Source organism: Electrophorus electricus, chromosome 14, assembly GCF_013358815.1.
Source record: "Electrophorus electricus isolate fEleEle1 chromosome 14, fEleEle1.pri, whole genome shotgun sequence".
NCBI classification, from domain to species: domain Eukaryota; kingdom Metazoa; phylum Chordata; class Actinopteri; order Gymnotiformes; family Gymnotidae; genus Electrophorus; species Electrophorus electricus.
In genome coordinates, this window is record NC_049548.1 from 5,368,061 (window position 1) to 5,393,217 (window position 25,157).

At 44.9% G+C, this 25,157-nt stretch overlaps 2 protein-coding genes across 4 annotated transcripts; both read right to left on the bottom strand.

The window, feature by feature from the left end:
• Window positions 1-28: 28 nt before the first annotated feature.
• vwa2 (von Willebrand factor A domain containing 2) lies at window positions 29-13,635 on the bottom strand. Of its 3 annotated transcripts, none has more exons than XM_027024917.2 (14): window positions 13,554-13,635; window positions 10,530-10,591; window positions 8,450-8,524; window positions 7,649-7,782; window positions 7,439-7,548; window positions 6,066-6,260; window positions 5,148-5,281; window positions 4,700-4,829; window positions 4,516-4,571; window positions 4,318-4,425; window positions 2,850-3,428; window positions 2,118-2,669; window positions 1,550-1,672; window positions 29-1,311 (listed from the first exon to the last, which is right to left on the bottom strand). In XM_027024917.2, the coding sequence occupies exons 2-14, from the start codon at window positions 10,579-10,581 to the stop codon at window positions 1,202-1,204; spliced, it is 2,358 nt and encodes a 785-aa protein (XP_026880718.2). In that variant the 5' UTR covers window positions 10,582-10,591; window positions 13,554-13,635; the 3' UTR covers window positions 29-1,201. The 3 variants fall into 3 exon arrangements, with proteins under 3 accessions (XP_026880718.2, XP_026880719.2, XP_026880717.2); XM_027024918.2 differs by having other exon boundaries at window positions 8,450-8,501; window positions 13,554-13,579; XM_027024916.2 differs by lacking the exon at window positions 13,554-13,635 and adding an exon at window positions 13,373-13,454.
• A 551-nt stretch (window positions 13,636-14,186) lies between these two features.
• tdrd1 (tudor domain containing 1) lies at window positions 14,187-22,177 on the bottom strand. The gene is made up of 25 exons (XM_035533538.1): window positions 22,015-22,177; window positions 21,868-21,929; window positions 21,693-21,741; window positions 21,428-21,545; window positions 21,268-21,304; window positions 21,061-21,147; window positions 20,811-20,990; window positions 20,275-20,418; window positions 19,982-20,150; window positions 19,800-19,886; window positions 19,541-19,717; window positions 19,169-19,276; window positions 18,881-19,051; window positions 18,425-18,673; window positions 18,186-18,320; window positions 17,943-18,050; window positions 17,627-17,797; window positions 17,044-17,409; window positions 16,715-16,831; window positions 16,354-16,470; window positions 15,584-15,751; window positions 15,179-15,508; window positions 14,664-14,738; window positions 14,356-14,396; window positions 14,187-14,249 (listed from the first exon to the last, which is right to left on the bottom strand). The coding sequence occupies exons 1-25, from the start codon at window positions 22,175-22,177 to the stop codon at window positions 14,187-14,189; spliced, it is 3,492 nt and encodes a 1,163-aa protein (XP_035389431.1).
• Window positions 22,178-25,157: the final 2,980 nt, after the last annotated feature.

Sequence of the window (25,157 nt, forward strand, 5' to 3'; positions counted from 1 at the left end):
ACACCCGACGCCAATGGACACTGTGGAATCGCTCTATTTAAATCTTTTTATTTTTAAAAAAAGGAAGGCATTTGAATACATTTTAACAGTATATGAGCACATCACAGAAAGCTGTGGGCTGGGGTTTTTTTGGGGGGGGGGTTGTTTGTTTGTTACAGTTAAGGAAGGTCAGAAGATGGGAGAACTGTGAAAGCCATTTGTTTCTCATTGCAGCATGCTACAAAGGGTCCCATTTCCCTCAACATTTGGTTACAGTCTTGATTGTGGCTTGGTTCATGTATGCTGGTAGCCTAGGTGTAAATACATATTACAAATTCAGTTCCAGTTTGACATATTACTGTATGCTAGCTAAAAATGCACTTTTTATTCAAATAAAAATCTGTACTGAAAAAAAATGTTGACGTATGAATACGCACCCATGCACCTGTACCTTATCTTAATCTTTATCCAAATATTTCTGAAACGTCACAAACCCAAAACAATGTTCAGCGTATTCGTTGTCTCCGGGAGATGGCACCAAAAGTAAAGTATGATTAGTATGTACAACATTGCGTTATAAGGCATCCAAAACATGTTAGAAAATGTAATATTTTTACAGTTCAGACAAACAATAGCTATGCATACAAAATAAATATTTGACATGTGCCTCCCGTCAGAGACATTTTTTGTAGCAGACATTTTCTGGTCATCAAATATTAACAGGTCGCAAACAGTCAGGAAACAACTGTTTGAAACTGATCTTAAACAATGCAAAGAAAAACTGGACAACAGATCCCATTATCTAATCAACATGGACATTTCTATAAAAGCTGCTGATGTAAAGAAGTAAAGTAATTTTTATAAATGATAGCACATTTAGGCAATGAGTCGATTCCGCTTTCATGACTGCACTCTTAACTTTAAACAAACAGAAAGGAAGTGGGAGTTTCACCTCCCTCACTGTGAGCGTAATGATATGTTCACTAGTGCATGCTGGGTAGGAGTAGCAGCAGGCCCAAACACCCCCCACACCCCCTGTATCCTGTCATCCTGCACTAGGTAGTTGACAGTGAGCCAGTCTAAATCTCACAGAACACATGCTTCCTTTTAAGTGTTTCCCTTTATCCTGTTTGGCAAGATGGCACTCTTTTAGGATGGTACTCTTTTAGTAATAATGCCAATTTTCTTAATGCGTGTGCATGTGCACGTTTTATCTGTTTGATCATTGCAATCGACCAACGTGTCCCCTGCGCTGCTCTCTATAGAGGTGCTGTGGACTCCTCTGTCTGGCGGCTCTGGGGAGATCTCCTCTGGAGGGTAGGCGTCTGCTTTCTGCAGAGGAAGGCGGTACATAAAGGATCAGTAATGGAGTCTCAACATCAGCCAAGCACGGGTTAACACAACAATGCTGCACAAACACAAACTCAAGAGGAGCTGCTATTGGAAGTGCCAACTGTCGCTATCCCAGTGAGCAATTCTGATAGCATAAGTACTTCTGCCAGCAAGCTTCTCCTTTCCTGGAGAATGACCACTACAACGGAGTGACTCAAAAACCCTAACTGGTACGCACGCGTCTCACAGTGGGGGCCCTCCCACCCCTGGCAGTCACAGCGGTAGCTCCGGTTTGATAGGACGCACACACCGTCATTCATGCAGGGGTTGGGCCTGCATGGGTCCACGGTTTTCTTCGCATCTGCAGTGAGGCGGAGGCAGGGAGAAATAAAGCCATATCACAGCCCAGAGAGGACAGGCAGCATGGGGACTGTTACGGCTGGCGTTTACTGGGCTCGGTGCAGAGTGCTGATGGGTAATTATTACACATTATTATTGTTTTTTTGTTTTCATTTTACATTTCAGTAGATGGATATCATATTTGTTTCAATAGACTTACAGGGAAGACTTGTCAACTTTATACTTGAAGTCAATATTATACTTATAGTCAATTTTGCTGAGGTAGGAGACTGATACACATATAGACTATATAGACACACATATATATAGGCAGTCATTCTTATACTGTATACAACCCCCTTTTTATTGTGCATTGCATCAGAATTTATCTAAAGCAATAACTTTTGCGTGTAGATTTCACGGCTGTGCATCAGAATGAAGGTCCTTGTTTTTTGCGACGCTCTCACCTGCACAAACCAACTGCACCAGCACATCCTCCGAGTACTTCAGGTCTTCGTAGGAAGGCACCACGATCACGTGATCCTCCGAGCCGGCGATGCGCACGAGGCCGTCGTGCTGCGTGTCCCCTGTGCCGACGACAAACACGGCCGCGCCGCTGTCGCGGAGCTGCTGGGCGGGCACGGCCGCGTCCTCCGCCCCCGAGCCGTCCGTCAGCACCACCACGGCTTTGGCCACGCCCGGCCGTGCACCCCTGCCCACCGTCAAGCTGTGAGAGTGCACGTGGAGCAGCGCCGAACCTGTGGATGCCCTCCCCCCGAGGAAGGGCGCCTTGCTCACGGCAGCCAGCACGGCCGAGCCCGAGGCGTGGCCGTCCAGCTGGAAGACGGTGACCGGCCGCCGGCCGAACACCACCAGCCCCAGCTGAGCCACGTCGCGGTTCACGTCGAACTGCACTGAGACGCTGCGCACAAAGTCCTGCAGGTGGACAAAGTTGTCCTTCCCCACATTTCCAGAGGCGTCCAGGACAAAGACGAGGTCCACCGCCTGGCCCAGACAACCTGTAAGAGACAAAAGATTTTACCCATATCTGTAAACAACATAAAGCATGGAAGTCATCAGAGAGGTCATCCTAAAAGAATATGACAATAAACAGGCCAGGAAGGGAGGCACTACAGAACTATTCCTGTCCTGGATCTGCATCAGTCTGGCTATATTAGAGGAAGGGCAAATCACAGTACCCTGGCTGTCCACGCTGCAGATCTTGGCTTTGAGCTCAGGGATCTTGGCCATCAGCCTGTCCGGAGAGCTGAATGTGATGGTGCGCTGGGGGTTTCCCGTGATGTTGTTGACCTCGGCCTTCATCCTGTCCGGCGCGATGCCGATGATGAACACCTCCCTGTCCCGCGCGTATTTGGCCGGCTCCACGACCGCGTCTGCCGACGGTGTGCCAGTGAGGAGCACCAGCACGCGAGGCAAGTCATCCTGGACATCAGCGTACACGGGGGAGCTCTGGAAGCCGTGGCGCGTGACGTAGCGCAGGGCCTCGCCTGTCTTCGCCTCCCTGCTCTGGTACCGCAGAGCCTCCACGGCCTGCGCCAGCTTCACCGGGTCCCTGTACTGGCCCAGCCTGGCTTCCACCCTGGCTTCGGCGCTGTACTGGGCCAGGCCCACCTTCACGGGGGCTTCCGAAGTCAGCACGGCCTGCACGAAGCGCTTCAGGAAGGACTTGAAGCGCAGGAAGCCCTCCAGCGTCAGGGCGCTCGAACTCTCCACCAGGAAGAGCATGTCCACAGAGCAGTCCAGTGTGAGCAGAGGAGCTGGGAACAGAGAGGCGTACGGTCAGGAGTCACCTGGGATCGCACGGCCTCGGCTCCCGTGCACAGCAAAGCGCACCACTGCTACAAACTACAAACGAACTCTACATGCCAGCCTGTAGGACACTTGGGCTACTTTAGTCTGACATGTACGATCAGGATCGGGAGTGAAGGAGCTCGGTTTGGCCCTTTTCCTTTCACCAATAAACAAACACAAGCACCACAAATGCTGAGGAAAGAAGGAGCCTAAACCAAGGAAAGGAGCACTTCTCGGTCTCTAAGTGCAGTCTGTGAGCTCTGGCTGCAGGAGTAGGGTAGGTTGGGATGTTATCAGTCCTGACGGGCAACACTGCTGCGTATTAGTGATTCAAAGAAACTTCATCAGAGCTGCTTCTTTTCATTATTTTCACTATGCTCCCTTTCACGCAAATTAAGAAAACCCTAACTTAAGCAAACATCAAGGAGAGAGGGAGAGAGAGAGAGAGAGAGAGTGTGTGTGTGTGTGTGTGTGTGTATGCTGGCATGTGTACTTGTAGGGAGTAAACAAATCAGTGAACTAGACTGAGTCACTTGGCTGGGCACAGGGTTGCGGGGTTCGTTGCACATCACCGCACTGTGCAATAATGTGGATTACTACGGCAACATTTAGAGATGTGGAATGTGTCCTTTTCATCAGAAGGACCGAAGCTTTCAGAGGAGCCTGCGTGGGTTCCAGCCTGCCGTGACCCCGGATGAAATAGGAGCCAGGATGTAAAGCGAAACCATGCCGACCAGCATCCCACACACACACACTTGACAGCACAACCAAACCCCTATAAGAAACCATGGAGCAATTGCCAATGGTAGGGCTCCAGTAGCCAATAGGTTAAGGCGAGACTGGAGTGGGCCTTACCACAGCTGGGGTCACTACCGTAACCTGTAGGACACTCGCAGTGGTACTTCCCCAGTCCCTCGGACACACATGTCCCCCCATTCTGACACGGCTGGGAATCACAAGGGTCTGAGCAGAGACAGGGAGCAGAGAGTGAGCATCTCATTATCTAGCAACAAGTTTGAGATTTAAGGAGTTTGATATGAGACGTGATCCTACCTGAACATACTGTTCGGTGACAGACAGTGGGGAATGGCTTGTAAGCGTTGGTATATCTGTAATATACACAGTTAGACATGGGCAGGTTTCCTCACCTCATGGACAGTATATCAACGTGTATATATGAGAGAGGTTTGAGTGTGCGCTTTCTTTGGGGCCATAGTGAGGGATGAACTTCTCGTGCCTGTAGTAGGGACATAATGAGGTGTATGGAAAGTAGCCCCTGGTGCCCTTCCAGCACATGAAGCTGCCTTGCAGCTCCTTCACTGTCTCCAGGGTTTTCTGCACACAGGGATAAGACTCCACCCTGCACCCTGCAGATGCACACACACACACACACACACACACACACACACACGCACACACACACACGCACACACACACGCACACACACGCACACACACGCACACACGTCAGCGGCTTCCGGGAAGCACACGGGAGGGATTGTGAAAGGGAGAGTGGGGAGAGTGCATAGATGCAGAGAGGGAGGGGAGGGTGGAGAGGAGGGAGGAGAGGGTGGAGAGGAGGGAGGAGAGGGTGGAGAGGGAGGTGAGGGAGGGGAGGATGGAGGGGAGGGTGGAGGGGGAGGGAGGGGAGGGTGGGGCCTGGTGCCCCAGTGCTGAGAGCTGTACCTGAGGGGACGGCCGAGCAGGCGGAGGCAGCGGTGAGGGCCGTGCACAACCCGTTCACAGCATCCAGGACATGCTCAGCAAAGAAAACGTGACTCTCTGTGGGAATACTGGCCAGAGAGTGCAGCTCTTCCCACCTGCCACAGAGAGAGGGGAAGACAGCTTGTGTTGGGCTGTGTGTGTGTGTGTGTGTTATGCTGCTAGATTGTAGTTGATGATATTAAAATGTATTGCTGTTACATCACAAGATTATTAACAGCTTTGTCTAACATTGTAAAAATTTTTAATTTCTCTGTAATCATTCAGGATTTTGAGTAAAAACATATCAATACAACAAACATTAAACATTCACACATATGAACACATAAGCCCCTACCCCAACACACACATGCTAGACCGATGCCGAATTTTTAATCTATGGCTGAATATAAGTGCTGTTAGGGAAAACCGCAGATATATAGCGAGATGCCTGATGTCAACAGCCTCAAAGAGACTGCAGAGAGCTATAAAACTTTCCCTGCATCTTTCATCACAAATATGCGCACATGCCCCTGCAGAGTTTGTGGTGCTTAAATGTCTTTAACTGTAAAGATTTTCTCTTCTTCCTGCACCTGCCAATTCCTGTCCCAAGCCTCTCAGCTGTCCCAGACTGTATGGCTACGCTGCACCCCCCTGTCAGCAGCCATTCAAAGCACTGCCGTCCACCTGCCCCTGCACAGAAGCACTGTCGGAAAACCATCAGCACACCTGTTTCCCACGCAGTGCGAACCTCCTGACCTGATGTCGGCCCCGATGCTGGGACCTTCCCGCATGATTCCACTTGGAATCCGCACGGAACAGCGCTGCGCAAACCAGCCGCCGCAAACGCGCGGGTGCCGAGGACAAACTCCCGCCAAACGCGCCTCGCTGCAAACAGGCTACCTGGGATATCGAAGGCCCACGGCGAACAGAGAGACCCCAGTCTGCTTAAGCTCTGAGGCAGCCAGCTGCACAGCACCCTGGGACTTTCCATCAGAGAGGAGGACAACAACACGAGGCACGGTGGAGTTGTGTCTGCTGGGAAACCCCTTCTTCAAGACGTACTTCAAAGCCAGACCTGTCTGAGTACTCCCTCCTCTGAAAAAAATAAAGAGAGAACAGACTTCAAATGAATTTATTAGGAACTAGTACAGAGGCACGCACTTAAGGTTCAAACAATAAAAGTCATAAGCTCAAACCAGAAATTAGAATTAATTCGTGGATTCAACTAGAGGATATAAAAGACTGGCAGAACGTTTACTCTTTAGTACATAACTCTAAACGCCCTCTTACAGGGCAACATACTTGTGTGCTGAGTGTTGGTGTACTCTGATATGATGTTCCACTCTTTGTAAAGAGGCTTAGTCAGACATTTACGCTCTGCTGTGTGGGTGTCCACACCCCTCAGAGGAGAAGACACACTTTAAAAAGTGAGAAGGGCAGGGAGTGTATGTGTCAGAGATGGTGTCTACTGAGCACACATGCCACTGATCTAGTATTAATTTGATGGCTGTAAAGCTCCACCGTGCCCCCAGGCCTTGACTTAATACCCATTAAACGCCCCAATCTCACTACACTCGCCCCAACACCCCTCAAACACCTTTGAGTGTTCTCCACCTCCTCCAGTTCAGAGTCACCCCTCTGGCTGGACCTACACACCATATCAAGCCTAAAGCATCTTGAACCTCTGGGACAAATTTCATTACAATTGACAGATTTTATGACACTCCGTCAAGCCATGATTTAACTGTGCCGATTTCTCACAGTGCCCTTCTGTGCCCCTCTAATCCAGGAGGTATTCCTTCCTACGGCGGGCTTGGAGGTTTTTATCCGCCTTACAGCGGAATGACTGGCAAGTAGCCAGCATGACCCTACCAGCGACAGGGTGCAGTTGTTCAGCTGGACCGACAAGCACCGAAAGCCATCTGAAACAGTAATCTCACACCCCTCCAGGGGGAAATGGTATGTTCTGTCCGCTGTAAGAACAGGCCAGCTGTCTCTTGTTGTGGTGTAAATCTAGCAGGGTTGTCATTACAGAGCACAATAGCCACATTAGCACACAGTGCTAACCTGACCACAATAGCTCATCAAATTCACACATGTGCACACAAAAACCCTTACCAGGCGTAGGGCATAAACAACAGAGCCTGCATGTGGGCTGGCAACTCCAGGCTATGTGAAACTCCCGGCAAAACCATCACTAGATGAAGCACAGGGAAGGCACAGCAGCGCGGGGCATGCGCGGGGCATGTGCAGGGCATGCGCGGGGCACCGACCTGTACTGGATCTTCTTGATGCGTTTCCTCAGCTCCTCTCTGCTGCCATAGGAGTCCAAAGAGATCTCCAGCCTGGGGGAGGAGCTGAACAGGAGCACCCCGACCCGCACCTGACGAGACACCGGGAGGCGATTGAACGAGAGCTCCTGGACCTGGGTGGACACGGGACCTTACACTAGTGCATTCATGTCAGTGCTGCTGTTCGCTGACCATGTCAGGGCCAATGTCCAGAGCCTCACACAGCTTTAGGACACAGTGGCGGGACCTCTCAAAGCCACCTTTCCCAACGCTATAGGAGCCATCCATCACGAACAGGACATCCATGGCTGCCGAGCACTGCATAACTGTCCTCGCCACACACACACACACACACACACACACACACACACACACACACACCCCTCAAATAAATAAACACATCATATTGAAGAACTCTCAAGGTATTTTCCATTTGACACACATTTGAGGAGTTTTCTACAGGAGCACAGGAAGCATTGATGACTACAGACAAACAGCACAAGACAAACTCTCACCATGCCCTGTACCTGACACGCGCAAGGAGCTCAGCTGTGGCTTGTGGCATGTCCAGTCTTATTTCTCCACCAAACACACACACACGCAAACATAGCGTGTTTGTGCTAGTCAAAAGACTAAATTATAACATGTGGAGTTGTCATGTTACAACCTGTCAGGAACAGGAGGACGAAACAGCAGCTAGGGTCTGTGAAAACACACATGCACGTGCGCGAGTACGAGAGCACACGTGCACACGTGCACACACACACACACACACACGCATGCACGCACGCGCCCGTGCGCACCACACTCCAAACGAAAGTAACCCATGCTCCATTAACACACAGACATTCTGCACCTTCTCATGCCTTATTCTTATTGCGAAATACAAATAAAACCTGACCTTGATCATTCACAGGCGCTTCGGTTTTTTCACTTGCTTGTCACAGTTGAGGTTTCTGCTCATGTTTTAAGTGGTAGGTAGCAAATACTTACTCTGTCCAGCAGCATTGATCTTCAGAATGGTTTCGTGGTCAGTCTGGATCTCCTGCACAGCAAAACCAGAACACGCTGAAGAAAGAGAACACAGACTATGGTAAAGGAAGAGAACACAGCAACTTTCATTTACATTCATGGCATTTAGCTGACACTTTTATCCAAAGCAACTTACAATTATGTCTCAACACAACTTACTCAGGCCTTGCTCAGGGGCCCAACTGGGGCAACTTGGAGGTGGTGGGGCTTGAACCTTCTGATTACTAGTCAAGCACATTAACCACTGAGCTACCACTGCCACTACAGCCCAGCTGTTTTCTTTAACTGGAGTTTATGAAAGGTCAGATCAAGATCAGCATGGGAGCACAAAGCTGAGTCTCTAATGAGGCTTAGAGAAACAAATGACAGGGACATTACTCTGCTACCAGCAATGTCAACGACAGGGAACATGTGTGAAATGACAGCCCTTTATTTGAGCACTAGTTTACAGCTAGCCATCCTGACCCCAGCCCCAGGACACGACTCCACGTGTCCCTCTCTCCCCGACTCAGACGCTCCCGGCCCTTTTTACAGGGATAATTAAGAGCGCTCGGCATTCCAGCAACACCCACTGAACGGGCAGAAAGCAGGCGCCCTCTCCTCTGATGGGCCGGCTATGGCCACTCGAGCGATCAGGGCAACGTTCCCGGTCATGCATACAAAGGCTGATTGAGCGGAGGGAGCCATGCAGAAAGCTCCGAGCAGAGATCCCCGACTACCCGTGTCCTCGCCGAGCCAGGCAGCCAAGCAGCAAAGAACCGTTGAAGCTGTTTGGCCCTTCGCGGTGGAGGGCGCCTTCTACGTGCAGGTGCGGAGTAGTACTCTGCACCACTCTCCATGGTGATGGGTCTCAACCACAAAAATGGTCAAACTGAGAATAACAAGAAACAGCCAGAACAAATAGCACAAAAGGATTCTAGTCATCTGTGAACCAGGTTTGTTTTGGGCTGTGTAGAATGTAGCATGTCCATACACTGGCCCTATTAAGTGATGAATGAATGTGAATCATCAGAAGGGCACCAGAGCCGTGGCTGAAAACCCCGTCCTAAACTCCTGAAAACGTGGCTGAAAACCCCCTCCTGAACTCCTAAACTGCCGGAAATCTGTAAATTCTCAACTGGGAGGTATTTTCACTGCCCCTTTAGAGCTGTGGAAGAGGCACTGTCTCTCTGCCTCGCCTTGCTCTAATTTATGGATGTACACCAGTGCATGTCCAGTGTGTCTATATAGAGGAAGATGGTGGGAGAGCAGAGCAGGTCTTAATCCAGCCTTCTCACTTTAGCCACGGTCTGAGGCTGATTCGGCCCCCTGAGTATTTACGTTACATTACTTGACAAGAAAGCACTTATTTCACCAATAGACTGTAAGGCTAAAGAACACAGAGAGCCATGATATTGTTCTTGTTGAAGTGTAATATTTTGTTCAAGCATGTATAGAGCTCAGGAACCTGACTCAAGGAGTGAGGAAGAGAAAAAGAAGCAATATCATTTTACAGTTGTTGTTGTTTTCTTTTAACTGAAATCTAAGATAAGGCCTGAAACCAATGCATCCCCCGCAAACTCCCAAACCCCCCAAAACATATTCGGCAAGCTCATCTGTCTAATTAAAGGCATTCTCACAAATAGAATCCCAAATTAGTCTCTGTGGTGTGTTTACCAGGTACAGCAGTTCTCATAGTCCTCATCATCAATATAAATGCCACGACCTGAAAGATTTTCAGTTCAACACACATAATCCAAGGGAGACTACACATGGGTCTTATTTTTGTATCGTATGGTAACTATACTAGGTCTATAATTCAGGCTATGATCTTCAAACCCAGACAGCACTTCAGATCCTGTAAAATATGAATGACCCAGCCTACAATCTTACCTAAAACTATTGTTTAGAAAATAGGGTTGTGCGCAAGAACCCAATAATGGTTTTTCAGAAATTATGCCCATTTCAGTTGATAAGGATCAATGTGTGCAAGACCAAAGTTCTGAAATAATTCCAATGTACATGAACGAGGCCTTGCTCTACACGTCTCTCTCTCTCTTACCTCGAGTGAGCAGGATTGCTAGGAAGAGTTGTAGCTGGCTGCCCGAGCACATTGTTGGAAACCTAAAATGAGGAGCAAACAGGAAACAGTTAAAATGTTGTTTTTCTTTTAGGGACCACCCAGTTTTTAAGAAGTGCAAACAGAGAGCAGGTTAAAAGCAGTGACCATGAAAGAGGCCCTGAGACCACTAACGATGGTGAGAGCAGCTATGAATGTCTGAAACAGCAGAGAGGAAAACCTTGCTCAGGAATTAACCAGCTGACCACTACACTGGTTGAGCTTACAGCAACACCAAGTGGAAAGGCTTTTTATGGCCTATCAGGGTCACAGGCCACATTAACAATTTAACAAAAGAAACAGTAGGGATATTTTGGGACCCCCTCCCCCAAAACCTAAATAATTAAACTCATCAGGGGGTGTAGGTGATGTGTCTCACAACTGTATACACACACACACACACACACACACACAAGGCAAAAGGTAAGCAGATTTTTAAAAAAATAATTAAAAACAAATTTTTTTTAAAACACACTAATAGCAGGGTGTAAATCACAAAGTTACCATCACACACGTGCTTAACGTAACAGAGACTTCAGCCAGCCAGCGCCCAAGCTCACGTCAGTCGGTCCCTCTGTCGCCAAGGGTGGACTAATCATTGACTTGTGTGTGTTTTGTGAGAAGCATAGTAAGAGGCTTAACCTCAGCGATGAGAGGAGAAAGCAGCCTGACACAGCTCCCATCAGCTCACACTCCCACACCCTCCTCTGCTCCATGCTCCATTCTTACAGCCCCAGGTCAAAAGGGCATGTCTTCAAGGGCCCAACTTGAATGAGATTAAATTAGGGGCATACTAGGAAACATCAGCTCATGGCACCACACCAGGTTAGGGAATACGCATCGCCTGGAGTTTTCATTCAAACACCCGCTTATTCTATTATCCAGCTCAAAGTGAAACTGAAGTCAGGCAAAAGCAACAAATTGTAGGGGCTGGCTCTGTGTCAGAGCACCGCAGTAATCTTTTATTTATTCACCAAGTAGTAAAATAATGAAAAGCCAAAAAAATAATTATGTAATGGCCACTAGCTCATAGTTTAAGCTATTTACATGAACAGCATAAGCTACCGTCTACATAATTCATTGTTGCTGTCTGGAGGGGCGGGGGGTGGGGCCACATACAATCACTGTCACTCAAGGAAAAACATGGACCACACCATGTTATCATCTTACCTGCATTCAGTCTCTATGGTCACAAAAACACACTGCAGCATTTCTGCAAGGACAGGACTGTGCCAAAGATAACAATCATGAAACCATCTAGTCTGCTTTGGATGTAGTTCTCGGTACTTAGAGCAACACGTTGATAAAGAGAACATAAGCCATGGGGGGAACATGTTGTGTCTAGGCTGTGGTGTCGGCTTGGTCGTGCTCCAGGTATAAGGAGCAGTTGAAATGCAGTGTTGTTATCAGTTTGGGGATTCAAAAGAGATCATGGAGGGTATTCTAAACCAAGTGCCTTATGGATAATCTTTGAATGTCCCAGTTTGCCATCTGTAGTCTCTGCCATAGAAGGCATGAATCCAGGAGGTGTTGTGCACAGGTGGGACCAAATGCATAAACCATAATTACTGCAGAAACACTGACTGGAAACAGAAGATTTCTGTGTTTGGAATTTGAGAGAGCAGAATGTCAGCTTCTGAAAGGAATATGAACTCGCATGGTTGATGAGAGAAGCTACGTTTCCTGGCTATCAGTGGAGTGGATGTCCGGATTTAGGCAGCACCGGATCTGCAGTTTTTACAGAATATGGTCTGTATTACTGATAGGCATCTCAAGGCTAGGCACAGGACCGCCTCTGTGCAACCTGCAGTGGATGGAGCCACTTTATGATAAGCATCAGAAATGTGCACTGTGGCTATGAAGTTCTCAGCATTGTGTTAGAGGCAGGAAGGGATGGGGAGAGAAAGAGAGAGATGATGTTTAGGTAGGTGCTTTTATCTTTGCTCATGTCCCATGTTTTTTTTTGTTTGTTTGTTTTTTTATATTTCTGTAAAAACTAGGCTTTCCTTAAATACATGTTTCATGTATCTTTTTTTCTAAAGCCCAATATGTTACCTAGTCATTGGTATTAAATAGAATAATGACTAATAAAGACTAAAACAAAAACAGAAGTCTGTCAATATGGCTCAAGCAAAGTCATATTTTAGATTGGTGCTTGAATTTGTGTTGAAATATGTTTGAGGACATGAGTGCAATAAGAAAGCAGCCATCAGAAAATAACCCCATTAGTCATTTGCCCTTGAAGTCAGAAGTTGCCTTTAGAGGTCATAATTAGAACAGAAAGTATTTGGAACTTCAGACAGTTACAGGACTCACATTAATCGGAACAAATCCTCACTCATACTAACCAAGTTTTCAACAATATTTGTTGGGGAGAACCTCAAAACAGATGTCCTTGCTATAAGGACTGAAAGACGCAAGTATGGGATATCAGCTGTCACAAGATACTTTTGTAAGAGAATGGTAAAGGTCGGGTTTGTAAATCTGAAGGCTTTATCCGGCAACATCGTAATAAAACAAAGCACAGCACCGCACCGCACCATTAAAGATGTATGGACGACATCTGCACGACTTTAAAAAGTATATTTAACAGGCGCTCTCCATTAAGCCAGTACAGAACTGCAAACAAGAACATTACCCGAAGTAGTTTCTCTCAACGTAATCACTGATTTTATGAATAAATTCGTTTGTTCGTAAATAATAGTGAATTAGGAAACGGGCTCGGCTTATGCCTTTTAATCCTTTCAGCGATAATCACAATAAGCGTTTTTACAGCTCTGTATTACCCCATCGGTCATCGCAGATTCTTGCATTCGGTCCACTGGTTAAATTGTCCGTCATAGCTTTGCCATTCAAAAATTAAAACGTTTCCGAAGGTAGAAGCCGCAAAAAAAGCAGGTTGCAAATTCACTGTTAAACGCGTCTACCGGTTAGAATTAAAAGGCTAAAGCTGCGATATAGACTTACCTCTCAACAGGTCCAGTGATTCTTCGCCTAGCCCTCGCCCCACAGGCTGTGTGCTGCACTGGCGCCCCCGCCTACAGGCCATGCCTCATCCCAGCCCTGACTAAACACCTCCGGCCACTTGGCCTAGACACCGTCTAACTGTTCGGAGCTTTGTTTGTTTTTTAAACCTGAAAAACATGGATGCTGCAAGCTCAAAAAAAGCAAGTACAAAAATGTACTGTCAGACAAAGAACTTTATTAAAACTGCAACTAAAATATCAAAAAGCCAGGCTTTATGAACCGATAGTGTGTCAGATGAGAACGCTTATTATGCAAAATTAACACATCCAAAACAAAATAATTGAGGTTTGGCAACAAGACACGACAACCTGGCTGTAACGTGATAGGAGCTGAGGCTGATTAGTGAGAGCAGCGTAAAACCAAACAATGGTGCTTTTCACAGTTTCTCAGTAAAACAAAAATAAAGCTCCAACATGCTAAACTGGGACCTGATCAAGACCATCATGTACAATCCTGTACATTTGTAATATAAACAGTACTTTTCTGTACTCTGCAAAAATACTGTATAAAAAAAACAGTACAAGAAACAAAACAGTTTTAAACTTTGCTCAGATGCTCAAAAATCTGAATGCTTCATTTTTTTGGATCTCCTATCTGCTTCAGGAGCTGGAGGATCAACTCCTCAACATGGTCAATCTGGGAGAAGAGAAAAGGGTACAATTATCCTTAAAACAGTAAAAAAAAGAAAAAAAAAGAAATACATTTAAAATAATAATAATAATCAGCATCATCATCTCTTTACCTTTTGCTTAAGTTCAGCACAGCAGCATACAGAACTGGGAGCTAGGAAAAGGAATCACAGGACTAAGCATTAAAGTTCAAGTAAAAATGAAGGTCCATATAACCTATCCAGAGGTATAGAAACACTACCTCTAGAAAAACAATTAAAACCAGAAACAAAAATATCCTACTAATCATTCCATCTAAAATCAGTCAATCATCTTTCATGCGTCAATAAACAGTTACATTTCTTCATTGCATCAGAATGTTCTTGAGCAGTGTAATTACTAATATTTTGCATCAGACCTCAGGTTGCTCATCAATACCCACTATTCCTCTTGCACTTTGAATCTCCATTGACCTGTAGTGGCTCATTTTCCAGGATAGCCTGTGTCGTCTTTTTTTCTGGAATCGGACATAATACATGAATGAACATCTCCTCTGAATATCATGACAAGGCTGCCTGCTAAATAACAGCTCTGGGCCCTGTGAAAAATTCCAGGTGGGAGAGCACCTGCATACTGAAGCAGCACAACCTGCATTTCAAAGAGAGACTGCACGGAATGTTTTCCAGTCATACCACAGCTTAAATGACCTTCAGTAATACAGTTCAGCTTTACTTGCACAGCACTAGAAATGTCTTTTACATGTGCAGGCCTTAATTTTATAGTGGGATTTCTTAGTGTGAATAGTATGTTGCTATTTGGCTCATTTGCCATGGAATCAGCCAAAATATACTTGCTAATTTATCCCTCTTATGTAACTTAAATGCAATGAGTCTAGTGGAAGTTGTCAATTTAAACATGTTTATTTCTACTGACAATATTCTGGTAGAAATCACTCACTCTGTCCCAAAGCTGTACCTATGAGGCCAAGAGGGGTCTTCCCAGTGTCTGTGGAGGAAGTGGCTGCACTGCTGGCCTGCGTCTGCCCCTGAGGTGGGGCCTGTGTGACCTGGGCCAGCACATCTATACCAGCCCTAATTGGACTTTTCTGCACCGCACCCAGGATGACCGTGTTGATGTTGCTGCCCCATTGACCCGTGTGCTGGGTAAGCATCAGCAGATTGAAGACGCCATCAAAGCTTTCGACAGAGGCCTGCACCCTGCTGCTCAGCTGGATTTTGAAGAGTTCCAGGACCTCAGGAGGCCACATAGCAGGGAAGCACTCCTTACCTGCCCATCCACAAGAACAAAACATGTTGTACATGCCATTGCTCCAATGGCAGAGCACACCTCTGGCTCACCTACCTGAGAGAGCACACCTGGCGATCTGCAATGGGTGCTGTAAGAGTTCATTAGGGATGGGCAGGATGCTGGAGAGAGGAACCCTCTCAGTGTTCCCATAATCTGCATAAACCACACTCACGTGTGTGCTTGTTGTGTCCAGTACAATAGCTCTGTACCAGTTTTTGTCACCTGGATGTGGAGACATTTAAGGGAATGTTCACTCCAATGTTTTAACTATAACTACAGTGACTGCCTAGTAACAACAAAATCTAGCTAAAACAGTCCCAGCTCTATCAGATGTGCCAATACAAATGTCTTTGTAATTAAACACACAAATGACAAAAAACCCACAACAACTACAATTATCTCTATGCTGGAATGTCAATAATTCTTTCCTGCACATGGTGCTTTAAATGCACTGTTACATGCTGGAAGGATATAATTACTTTACTTTAGGTCTGACATGGAATTATTGGCTTGGACCAGAATTCTATCACTGCATTGGTCTTACAGTTTCTTTCCTGAGTTCACTAAACTTTACCCATAGTATTGTTTCAATCAGAGCTTTTACCTATACACTCCAGCCTATTTTTAAAGCAACTTCACATTTACTCCTGATGGGGGGGGGGGGGGGGGGGGGGGGGGAAAGAGAGTGTTAAGGCTCAGTGGAGACATTTGTGCAGGGTTGCATGGTGTAAAAACACTGCATTACTGTCAAGCGTCAGTAGTTTGTGCACTGCTGCTGCAGATCTGTGTCATAGAAAGTTGGTGGACGTGTCTGTAAAAGTGACCTGAGAACTGAGCACAGCAGGCAGCTCCATGTGGTGGGGTGCTCTGGTTGGCCTGAGGCCCTCTGCTACAGTACTGCGCCACGTCCTTCATAACAGCCTGCAATGCCTCTACATTCACTACAGGGGGCAGAAGAAGACACACTCATACTAAGGTAACATGTAGTCCATTTCAAGTTCCCCTGCAACAAAATTAACAAATTCTGTGCTAGTAAATGGAGTACTAAGACTGTAGTCTTGTCTAAGGCTACTGGCCCAGATCAAAGCCCAGCCAAAACAATTATTGATGCTGGCAGTGTCAGGACCAGAATCAAGCTCAAGACAAACTTACAATTTAAAAAGTGAGTGAGTTAAGGATTCTCACCCTTTCTAGGATTCATCACAAAGAAAAGACTTGGGCTGACTACTGCTGCCACCTGTGGCTGAAAAGTCTCATTGCAAGGCAATGCCAGCGTCTTCCAGTCCAAAGCAAAGGAAGCAACTGATCAAAAGGAAACACCAGTCAATCACAAGGGCAACCAATAGCAACAGGCCGTGTTAAAAGTTTAATGATTGTGACAATTCTGTAACTGTCTTGTGTAAAGAAAATCAAAATTAACAGTGCTCTGATTGTCCTACAGGCCCACATCCCCCAGCAGCTGTGTGAGGTGTACTGGATAAAAAACCCTCAACAGTGCTGTGGTCCTTCAGCACTGGAATATGAATGTAATGTGCATTCACTTGTAGTTGTCTGTAATGGGGTAGCTTTTTTCCCAGTGACAGCCAGGAGCTCCGTGAGCGGCGGGTTCTTAGCAGGCACGGGCATTTGCACCGGAGCCGCCTCTGCGGGGCCGCTGGCACTGGCTGTTTGCACTGCAGCCCTGGTCTCCTGTCCAAAAGGCTGCGCGAGCTGTTCTGAGATAATCATGGCAGCGACGCTGTGGTCCCCACACTCCAGCTCCACACCATAGCCCCTCTCTGTGATGGAGAGCACTCTTGCATTGAGCTGCTTGCCCACACACAGGGCCCGGAACCTCTGCACTGCCTCCTTACTCCACTGGCCTCCAACGGGCTCCACCCCTACAGACAGGTGAGCAATGGGACAGGCAATATTTTAAAAAGTTGATCTTATCTGCAAATGGCTGGAGCAGCTGTGGGCTTTCACACAGTGTACTCCTGCTTGATGAAAATTAAAACTTACAGCCACACCCATCCTTTGTAGACAAGGTGAACACCTCTGCACAAAGCAGTGTACACTCTGTATAACACGTTTTTAAATGACTGTCTAGAGATGTACCTGCAAGCCAGCAACGAATGGCCTGGAAAGGGTGCTTGAGCATACTGGGGTGGATGGCTCGGAGATGGCCTACCTCTACCTCACAAGAGTTACCATAATCTACAAAGCACACACTAGCCTTCCCTGTTCCCTCCACACTCTGCACCATGGCTCTGTACCAGCGTGCATCACCTGCGCACACACAGGAGGAAACATGGCACAGATTAATTAAAGCTTGTACAAATCTATTCCTATACAGGGTGACCATATAATTCACTAGTCCATGAACTTGTTAATATTTAAAACGTGAAGAACCGCAGGAGAAAGTGTAACTAACCACTGTAAAGAGCACAGCAGGGTTCTCCAACAACAGGGCTGAATGAAGTCCTTGCAGTCTTGCAGTGCTTCATCAGAGCAGAGGACAACTCTGCCAGGGTATGCATGCCTGTCAAAAGGAACAATAAGGATCAACAAGGAAAGCTCATATGGAAACTGAACTCTGAGTGCAGACTGAGCGACACACTACTGTCAATATTCACTTTAGTTCTGACAGAACAAAGACTGAATACGACAGCCATACCTTCTGAGTTGTAATTATAGCAATAGAATTCCCCAGGGGTTTCCAGTACACTGATCACTAGCACTACCTTCTGGCCATCAATAGGAAGTTCCACACATGACCACTGCAATTTGTTCAGAGCTTGAGTATCAACTGCTAAGGAAAACATGCATGTGGGGGAAAAATGCACAAAAATATAAATCAGTGTAGCAATAAATGGCAACAATAAATAAGGCAAGAAGCATTCATTCTTGACATACCAGTGTTTCCAGAGCCAAGCCCCTCCCTCGCATCCTCTTCTGTCTCCATATTGTCCACAGCAGCATAGCCTGTAGTAACCAGCAGCTCAGCTATGTTGATCTGAGGATCACTGGACTCATCAACCAAGGAGACCAAAGCCATCTTGTCTCGCTGTCCAAGAATTTCCACCTTGATGAAACGGTTACACACCAAGTGCTTGAGCATCAACACGGCCTCATCTGACCAAGTGTCTGAGGTAGGCTTAACTCCTAGAATGGAGATGAAAAACCAAGATACAGAATAGGACAGGCCTTTTTCCTCAATGCGGTAAAAAAATATCACCAAATTATTTTACTATCAGTTTCTCTGAAACGGTCAGGGAACAGAGCAGTTCTGTAGAAAGCAGAGGGCACATAGGCAGACAAGTTGTTTGAAAGTCAGTGACTCAGAACCAGCAGGTGGAAAAACTGCTCTACCTGCCAGGTTGCAGGGGATTGCTTGGGTAGCCAAAACCAACAGATCCACACTGATTGGTCTCAAGTGATTCAGGGTCACCTCTTCTGAGTTCCCAAAGTCAATGTAACCCACACACACTCGATCCTCAGATGAATAAGCCAGCACTTTGGCCCTATACCACTGCTTGTCCTCTAATGAAAGCAGCAGAAGAAATAAGCACACAACTATTCAATAACACTGAAACACCAACAAGGTAAAAATATAAACCAACCTTCTAATGAGAATGCAGTGCTTAGACCTAATCTCACCTGAGAAAAGAGAACAGCAAACTGTCCCAGGAGCAGGCCTAAAGTCCTCGCTAGACTGGGTCTTCGCGCAGTGTTCTCTCAGACTCATTTGTAACTGCTGGATAATACCTGCACAGAAAAAAAGTTCCGAAACACCTCCATCACATGCAGATACAGAGAAGATGACAAACAGTATACAACTCCAACAGAAAATGATATACAGTTGATTAACCCTGTCAGTGGAAAAGGAGTAGAGCCAGCAAATCAGTGTTAACACTGTGCCAGTATTGGAGTGTCTTGGACTTAAAAGCTGGGGGATGCTGTGTGATGCTGAAGCTCCTCTCTCTTCTCATAACTGCAATTAGTAGGAAAACAGGAATACATCTGACTCACTGGCATTTTCAAGCTTTTGGCAGATGATCTCTGAAGGGGACTGGAGGTGGGTAACTATGGCTGTAAAGGTGTCTCCCACCCCCTGGGTCAACGGCTCTGGTGGCTGAGCTTCAGTGTTTTCATTCTTCCCAGAAGACAGACGTTTAAAGTTCTCAAAAGATGCGGTCATCAAAGCAGCTTAAAAAAAGGGTGATGAACAAAAGAATTATTTATTTAGCCAAACCACTGAAAATACACAAACCTTCTGGAGAGAACTCACTGATATCCTGCTCAGTCCGTGGCTTGGTAGGGGTGTGCTCTTTCACCGCATATCCCTGGTCAATTAGGAAAGTGCTCAAGTTCTTGCCTGTTGAACAAGAATGTGGATTTTTTTTTTTTTTTTTGAAATGGTGTACTCTGTGCCACATCTTGACATGACTATTTCAACTGAATATGTTTTACCAAGGGCAGACAGATGGGCATCTACGGCAAGCAGGGTGCTACTGTTTCTGCTTTCCACCACAGTGAAAGTCAGATTCTTTCCAGCAACCAAGTGTCTCACTGCAATAGCGCATTCACCTGACCAAGCACCCATCAGTGCTGTTACACCAGCAACACGACACTGTAAGGCCTGCCAAATACAGTTAACACATTAGGTCTGGTAAACACAGTCTCTGGAACAGTTTGATAACACAATGACACTTGCATATCAATCAATAAAACACTATGCTTCCAAACAGAGGGGAAACCCTTACAAATGGTGGTGCAGTGTCAATGTTTGCTGGCAGGGGGCGCAGCCGGTCAAATGTGACATCTTCCTCATTTCCAAAGTCTATGTAGAGTGCTTTTGCAGTTTGGCGATCCAAATCAACAGACATCATTTCACCTCGATACCAGTTCTGAAGGGAAATAAGTCATCCAGGTTTATGTAGCCAGTTTTTTATGGAAGTGTTATAGTCTTGCTATTACTAATAACCAGCCAGACTGCCAAAGGAGCTAAACAATTCAGTTATAATCATAATCACAGAGCTCATACAAGAATTTGAAACAGCTGATTTAGCACTTAGTAATGTCTCCATCCTATCATGACCTGAATCAACTATTTTTGAGCTGAGATGGGGGGGGAGGGGGGAAGGTTTTCAGTGCTATTTGTCTATAAGACTGAACGGTTCAACACTGCCTTAGTACATAATACACACTATAAAGTTTTACTTTGAGACATTCTTCAGACCTTTGTGGCTACTAGACAATCCTTCCTATTAATTCTAATGGGCTTGATGCAAGCACTAACCTGATCGAGAGAGAATCTGACTGCACAGATTTCCCAAATTTCTGGCTTGTATTCAACTGCATGTGAGCTCCCATAGGTCTTCTGCAGCTCCATTGTGATGTTCCTCAGGGTTTCCGTCATCTCCTTGGACTGAATGTGGATGAAGAACTTCCCAGGGTTCCTCATCTGCACCACAGTCCCCTTAAGGTAGAATTAATTCATTAGATAAGAAAAGCATCAAGAGGAAGCAGAAGATCCAGTTTAGACGCACCTGCAGTTCATCACCATCAGAGATGCTATTATTTCGCAAGTCACGCAGGAAAACTCTCTTTGGTTGAGCCACATCATTGCAGGTCACCTGTCATAAGAAATCATTATAGAGTGCTCCATACAATCACACACACACACAGTCTAGCTAAATTTGATTATAAGTAGATGATCTTATTACTACAGTGAAAAAGCAGGGTTAAAATGGTACCTTGGACTCCAAAACACCAGGTCCATTTGGTTTATCACTGGTTGAATATAAAAGTGATTCAATATTTTGGTTTATCACAGGTTGAACATAAAACATTCTATATTCTGACATCTAGCATCAAAAGCAAATAACATTCTTGACACCACATGCTACATTTTACCTTGTGCTGTTGTCTGGAACATATGGTTTACATATGAGGCGATGGGCCTTCCAGTCCTCTGTCTGACAGGCTACAGAACAGTAGCATGTTGTTTTGCAGCGTGTGCACCTGAGAGTGCCTAATATGCCAAAAGCAACAGCATATCAGTGAAGACATGGGGGACATGCAGAGTCAGCAAAAGCCAGCCTAACGTTGGCACATCATGCCAAAAGGTAATTAACCCAAGGAAGAAACGGTATAGAAACTTTAACACTACATTACCCACCTTTTTGATTGCAGTAACTGCACAGCTTCACAGGCATAGGTTCAGTCCTCTGTTAAAGGAAAACACTTCTAGTTCATAATAAACAATAGAAATTCCATTTTTACAATACATCACACACCTCTGGATAAATGTTGACAATATTTAACCTAGATAAATAAACCTGTCAGATACATACAGCACCACTGTCCCTCGAGGGCACCAACCCATTCTCCTTTCTGTTAGTTTCAGCTTTACAGGCTACATCGAAATGACATCAGCATTACTAAACAATAAATGGAGACAATATTTTGATCATAAATTTAATTTTGTTTCTATAGCATACCATCTAAGATGCCATTTGCCAGATTCTGCTCTTGGGGTAAACAGGTACCAATGTTATGAAAAGGTGGGGCAATGTGCCTTGGTGATACTGTACCAGGGCCAGTTGCAGGTCGCCTCAGTGGAAGGTTCGGCCTGACTAATGAGGGCGAAAACCCGCGGTTCATAATGCGCCTGCCTCGCAGTCCTGTAAAAAATAAATCAATAAACAAATTAATGAATTTTTAAAAACCCAACAACGACTAACATAGTGGCAAATTACGTCTAGAGAATGGGGAGACAGAACAACCTTTTTATTGCCAGTGAGCAGTCCACCGAATAGCGGATGTGGAGTGATCACACTTATATTAAGTGAATATTTACCATGTACAACCAATTTGCCCCTTTTCAGTGATGAGAATCTTTAAATGATTTTTTAAAGGAGTTCAGAAGAAAAAGGTCAGATCGGTGAGATGCATGCTATTAATAATAATGCCTGAAAATGTAAACATGAACTTCGTATTTCCCCATCAATAGCATAAACTGCCCAAATGAAACCACAAATCGTGACTAATCTAGCCAGCTAGATAGCTACACATTTGACGAAACCTTGTCATTTTTGAGGACGTCTTATTACTTTTTAAAAACAATTTGCTAGCTAGCTGAACCACACTCCATCTTAAAAGAATCATCTTAGGTTAACTAATAGTAGGCCATTGCAGTTAGTTAAATTAATTTAAAAAAGTCACAGTAGCTTTAGCTGGCTAGGTAGCATTAACCTAATTAAACCAAGCTAGAATAGGTTAAAATACACATCTTAGATAACGCCAAGTAGCATTTTAACCATAATCTGGTTGTAGCGAACAAGCTCATTTACCGTATCAAGGGAATATAAAATGACAGACATACACTCGCTTTGAATATTTTTGACGTTTCTATTTCAGACTGCAGATGACTACTTTATCTTATCTATCTTCGCTAACGACGTTTATCCGTTACACAGCCCAAATTACTCTGGGGCCACGTGCGCGCCTTGGTTAGCTAATGTTACCTAGGTAACGTCTAAGCCTTCCTAGTTGGCTACACTGAATGATTCGATATGGCTAGCACAACTAACTGCTAAAAATTGCCCAAACCAAGCGTCATCCTTAAATATTCTGAAACATTATCCCTCTAAATGCGGAATGAACACAACACATTTACATTAGATATGGTACTGACATTTACCTATTGCTAGCCAATTTCAAAACATATATACCTAACTAGTTAACTAACAAACTAACGCTAGTTAACTGGCTAAGTAACCTTATCGCTGATTAGCAATAAAATACAGATAAGATCGCTTACATCAATCTAGTATTTGTCTGCAATGTACGTTTTTATTAAAAACCTGTATCAACTGTTTGAATATATACCACTAGCCACCAAGGCCTTGTTACAATCCGGTTAATTTGACCTTTTCGATATGTTAACGAAGCCCACACGTAGTGATGAGTTCTTTACGAGTCTACGCGTAATTAAAGTCGCTCGGCTTTGTTTGCATGGCGGTTTTAAGTTGGGGTTTTTTGGGGGGTGGGGTCTGTTTCAATAGACTGCTTGACATGTTTTCGTGTGGAGTGTATTTCACCTCTAGACAGCATTCAGTTAATATAATACTGAAGAAGAGGAGGACCAGATTTTGAGGATTTTTTTAAGATCTTCCCCGGTTTAAACACAAATTAAACCCAACAGTCAAATTCACCTCAACAACAACTACCCCCAGCTAAATAACCCCTCAACCACAACCAAAACAACAGCTAAATAAGCCCACAGCCTCAACTACTGCACAGGCAATTACCCTTCAACATCTCACCCACTAGCCAAATGGGCATCAAAACCTACCCCCAAAGCTAAATAACACTTACCCCAACAGCTAAATACTCATCCTCAACTATCCTACACCCAATTACCCCTTAAAAAATACCCACACTGCCATTTAACACCTACACCATCATCTTAATAGCCTTCAATCACAACAACCCCAACAGCTGAATACCCCTCAATTACAAATTGCCCCCACAGCTTCTCAAAAATTATCCCACCAGCTGAATTGCCTTCAACCACAATTACCCTAACAGCTAAATACCCCTCAGCCTCAACCACAACTACCTCACAGCCAACTCCCCCTCAACAACTACCTTATCAGACTTCAGCCACAACAGCTAATATTACATTTCATTTTACATTACAGTGTTTAACATCATTTAATAGTATTTCAGGATTTTGACAATATTTCAAGATTGAATTATGTTTAAACTGCATTTAACAGTGTTTTGGGGGTTATCAGTGTTATAAGAGCTGAACAAATTTTTATTCATCTTTATCTGCTTTGTCAAGCCAACAAAAAGTTTGTTCATGAACATTTCCTTTCTAGATTTAAATTGAAACTCTGTGATCTTGTCTTAATGTTAAATATTCTCCCAATAATATACCAGCTTCCCTTGGAGACATTGTCCCAAGACCCGTCAACTTCTAGGTGTAGAGAAAATGACAATATATATTAAGTACTTTTTACTCAGGTTTCACAATGAGAACCTGTATTTATTGTCAGGTTGGCTATTTTCTACAGTATTCTGTAAAGTAATGAGCTATTGCTTCTGAATTAGTTTTTCAGTATTTTTTCACCACTGTAAGGACAGTTAGACAAGCATCCCCCCTACTAAATTAAAAGTTCCTTTTGCAACATATTTCTAATTAATCGGTTTTGTGCTTTCGTTAGAATCATGTAGGGTATACCATTGCTACAAAGATAATATCAGCGAATAATGTCACAGATCGTGATTGTTAATAGATTCCCTACCCGTCCTTATGTGTCTAAAGACATTCTATAGTTCATTACAGATATCAATACTTTTTTGTGCTTCTTTTATAAACGAGATCAATAAAATGAAATGATACATATCCTAATAGCTCATATGCTAAATGCCGTAAATGTAAATATGCTCTTGCACGCCCTTCCAAACAGACAAACAAACAAATAAAAACAACAACAGAAATCAATACAAATTAATATAAAGCTCATATAAATTAGGTAGGTGGCAAGACATTTTAGTCTGTGCACAAACAAAAGTCCTATCATTCGCATGCGCAGTTGGCCTCTTTCTGCCTCCGTATCTGTCGTTCGTTTAA

Coding starts and splice junctions, on each gene's coding strand:
- tdrd1 (XM_035533538.1), bottom strand. CDS start 22,177: ATGAACCGCGGGTTTTCGCCCTCATTAGTCAGGCCGAACCTTCCACTG. Junction 19,277..19,540: donor CCAAAAGCTTGAAAATGCCA/GTGAGTCAGATG, acceptor TTTTCTGTGCAG/GTATTATCCAGCAGTTACAA. Junction 15,752..16,353: donor CTGCTGTGCTCAGTTCTCAG/GTCACTTTTACA, acceptor CTCCACATCCAG/GTGACAAAAACTGGTACAGA.
- vwa2 (XM_027024916.2), bottom strand. Junction 6,261..7,438: donor ATCAAGAAGATCCAGTACAG/GTCGGTGCCCCG, acceptor TATTTTTTTCAG/AGGAGGGAGTACTCAGACAG. Junction 1,312..1,549: donor GGGCCCCCACTGTGAGACGC/GTGCGTACCAGT, acceptor CTTCCTCTGCAG/AAAGCAGACGCCTACCCTCC.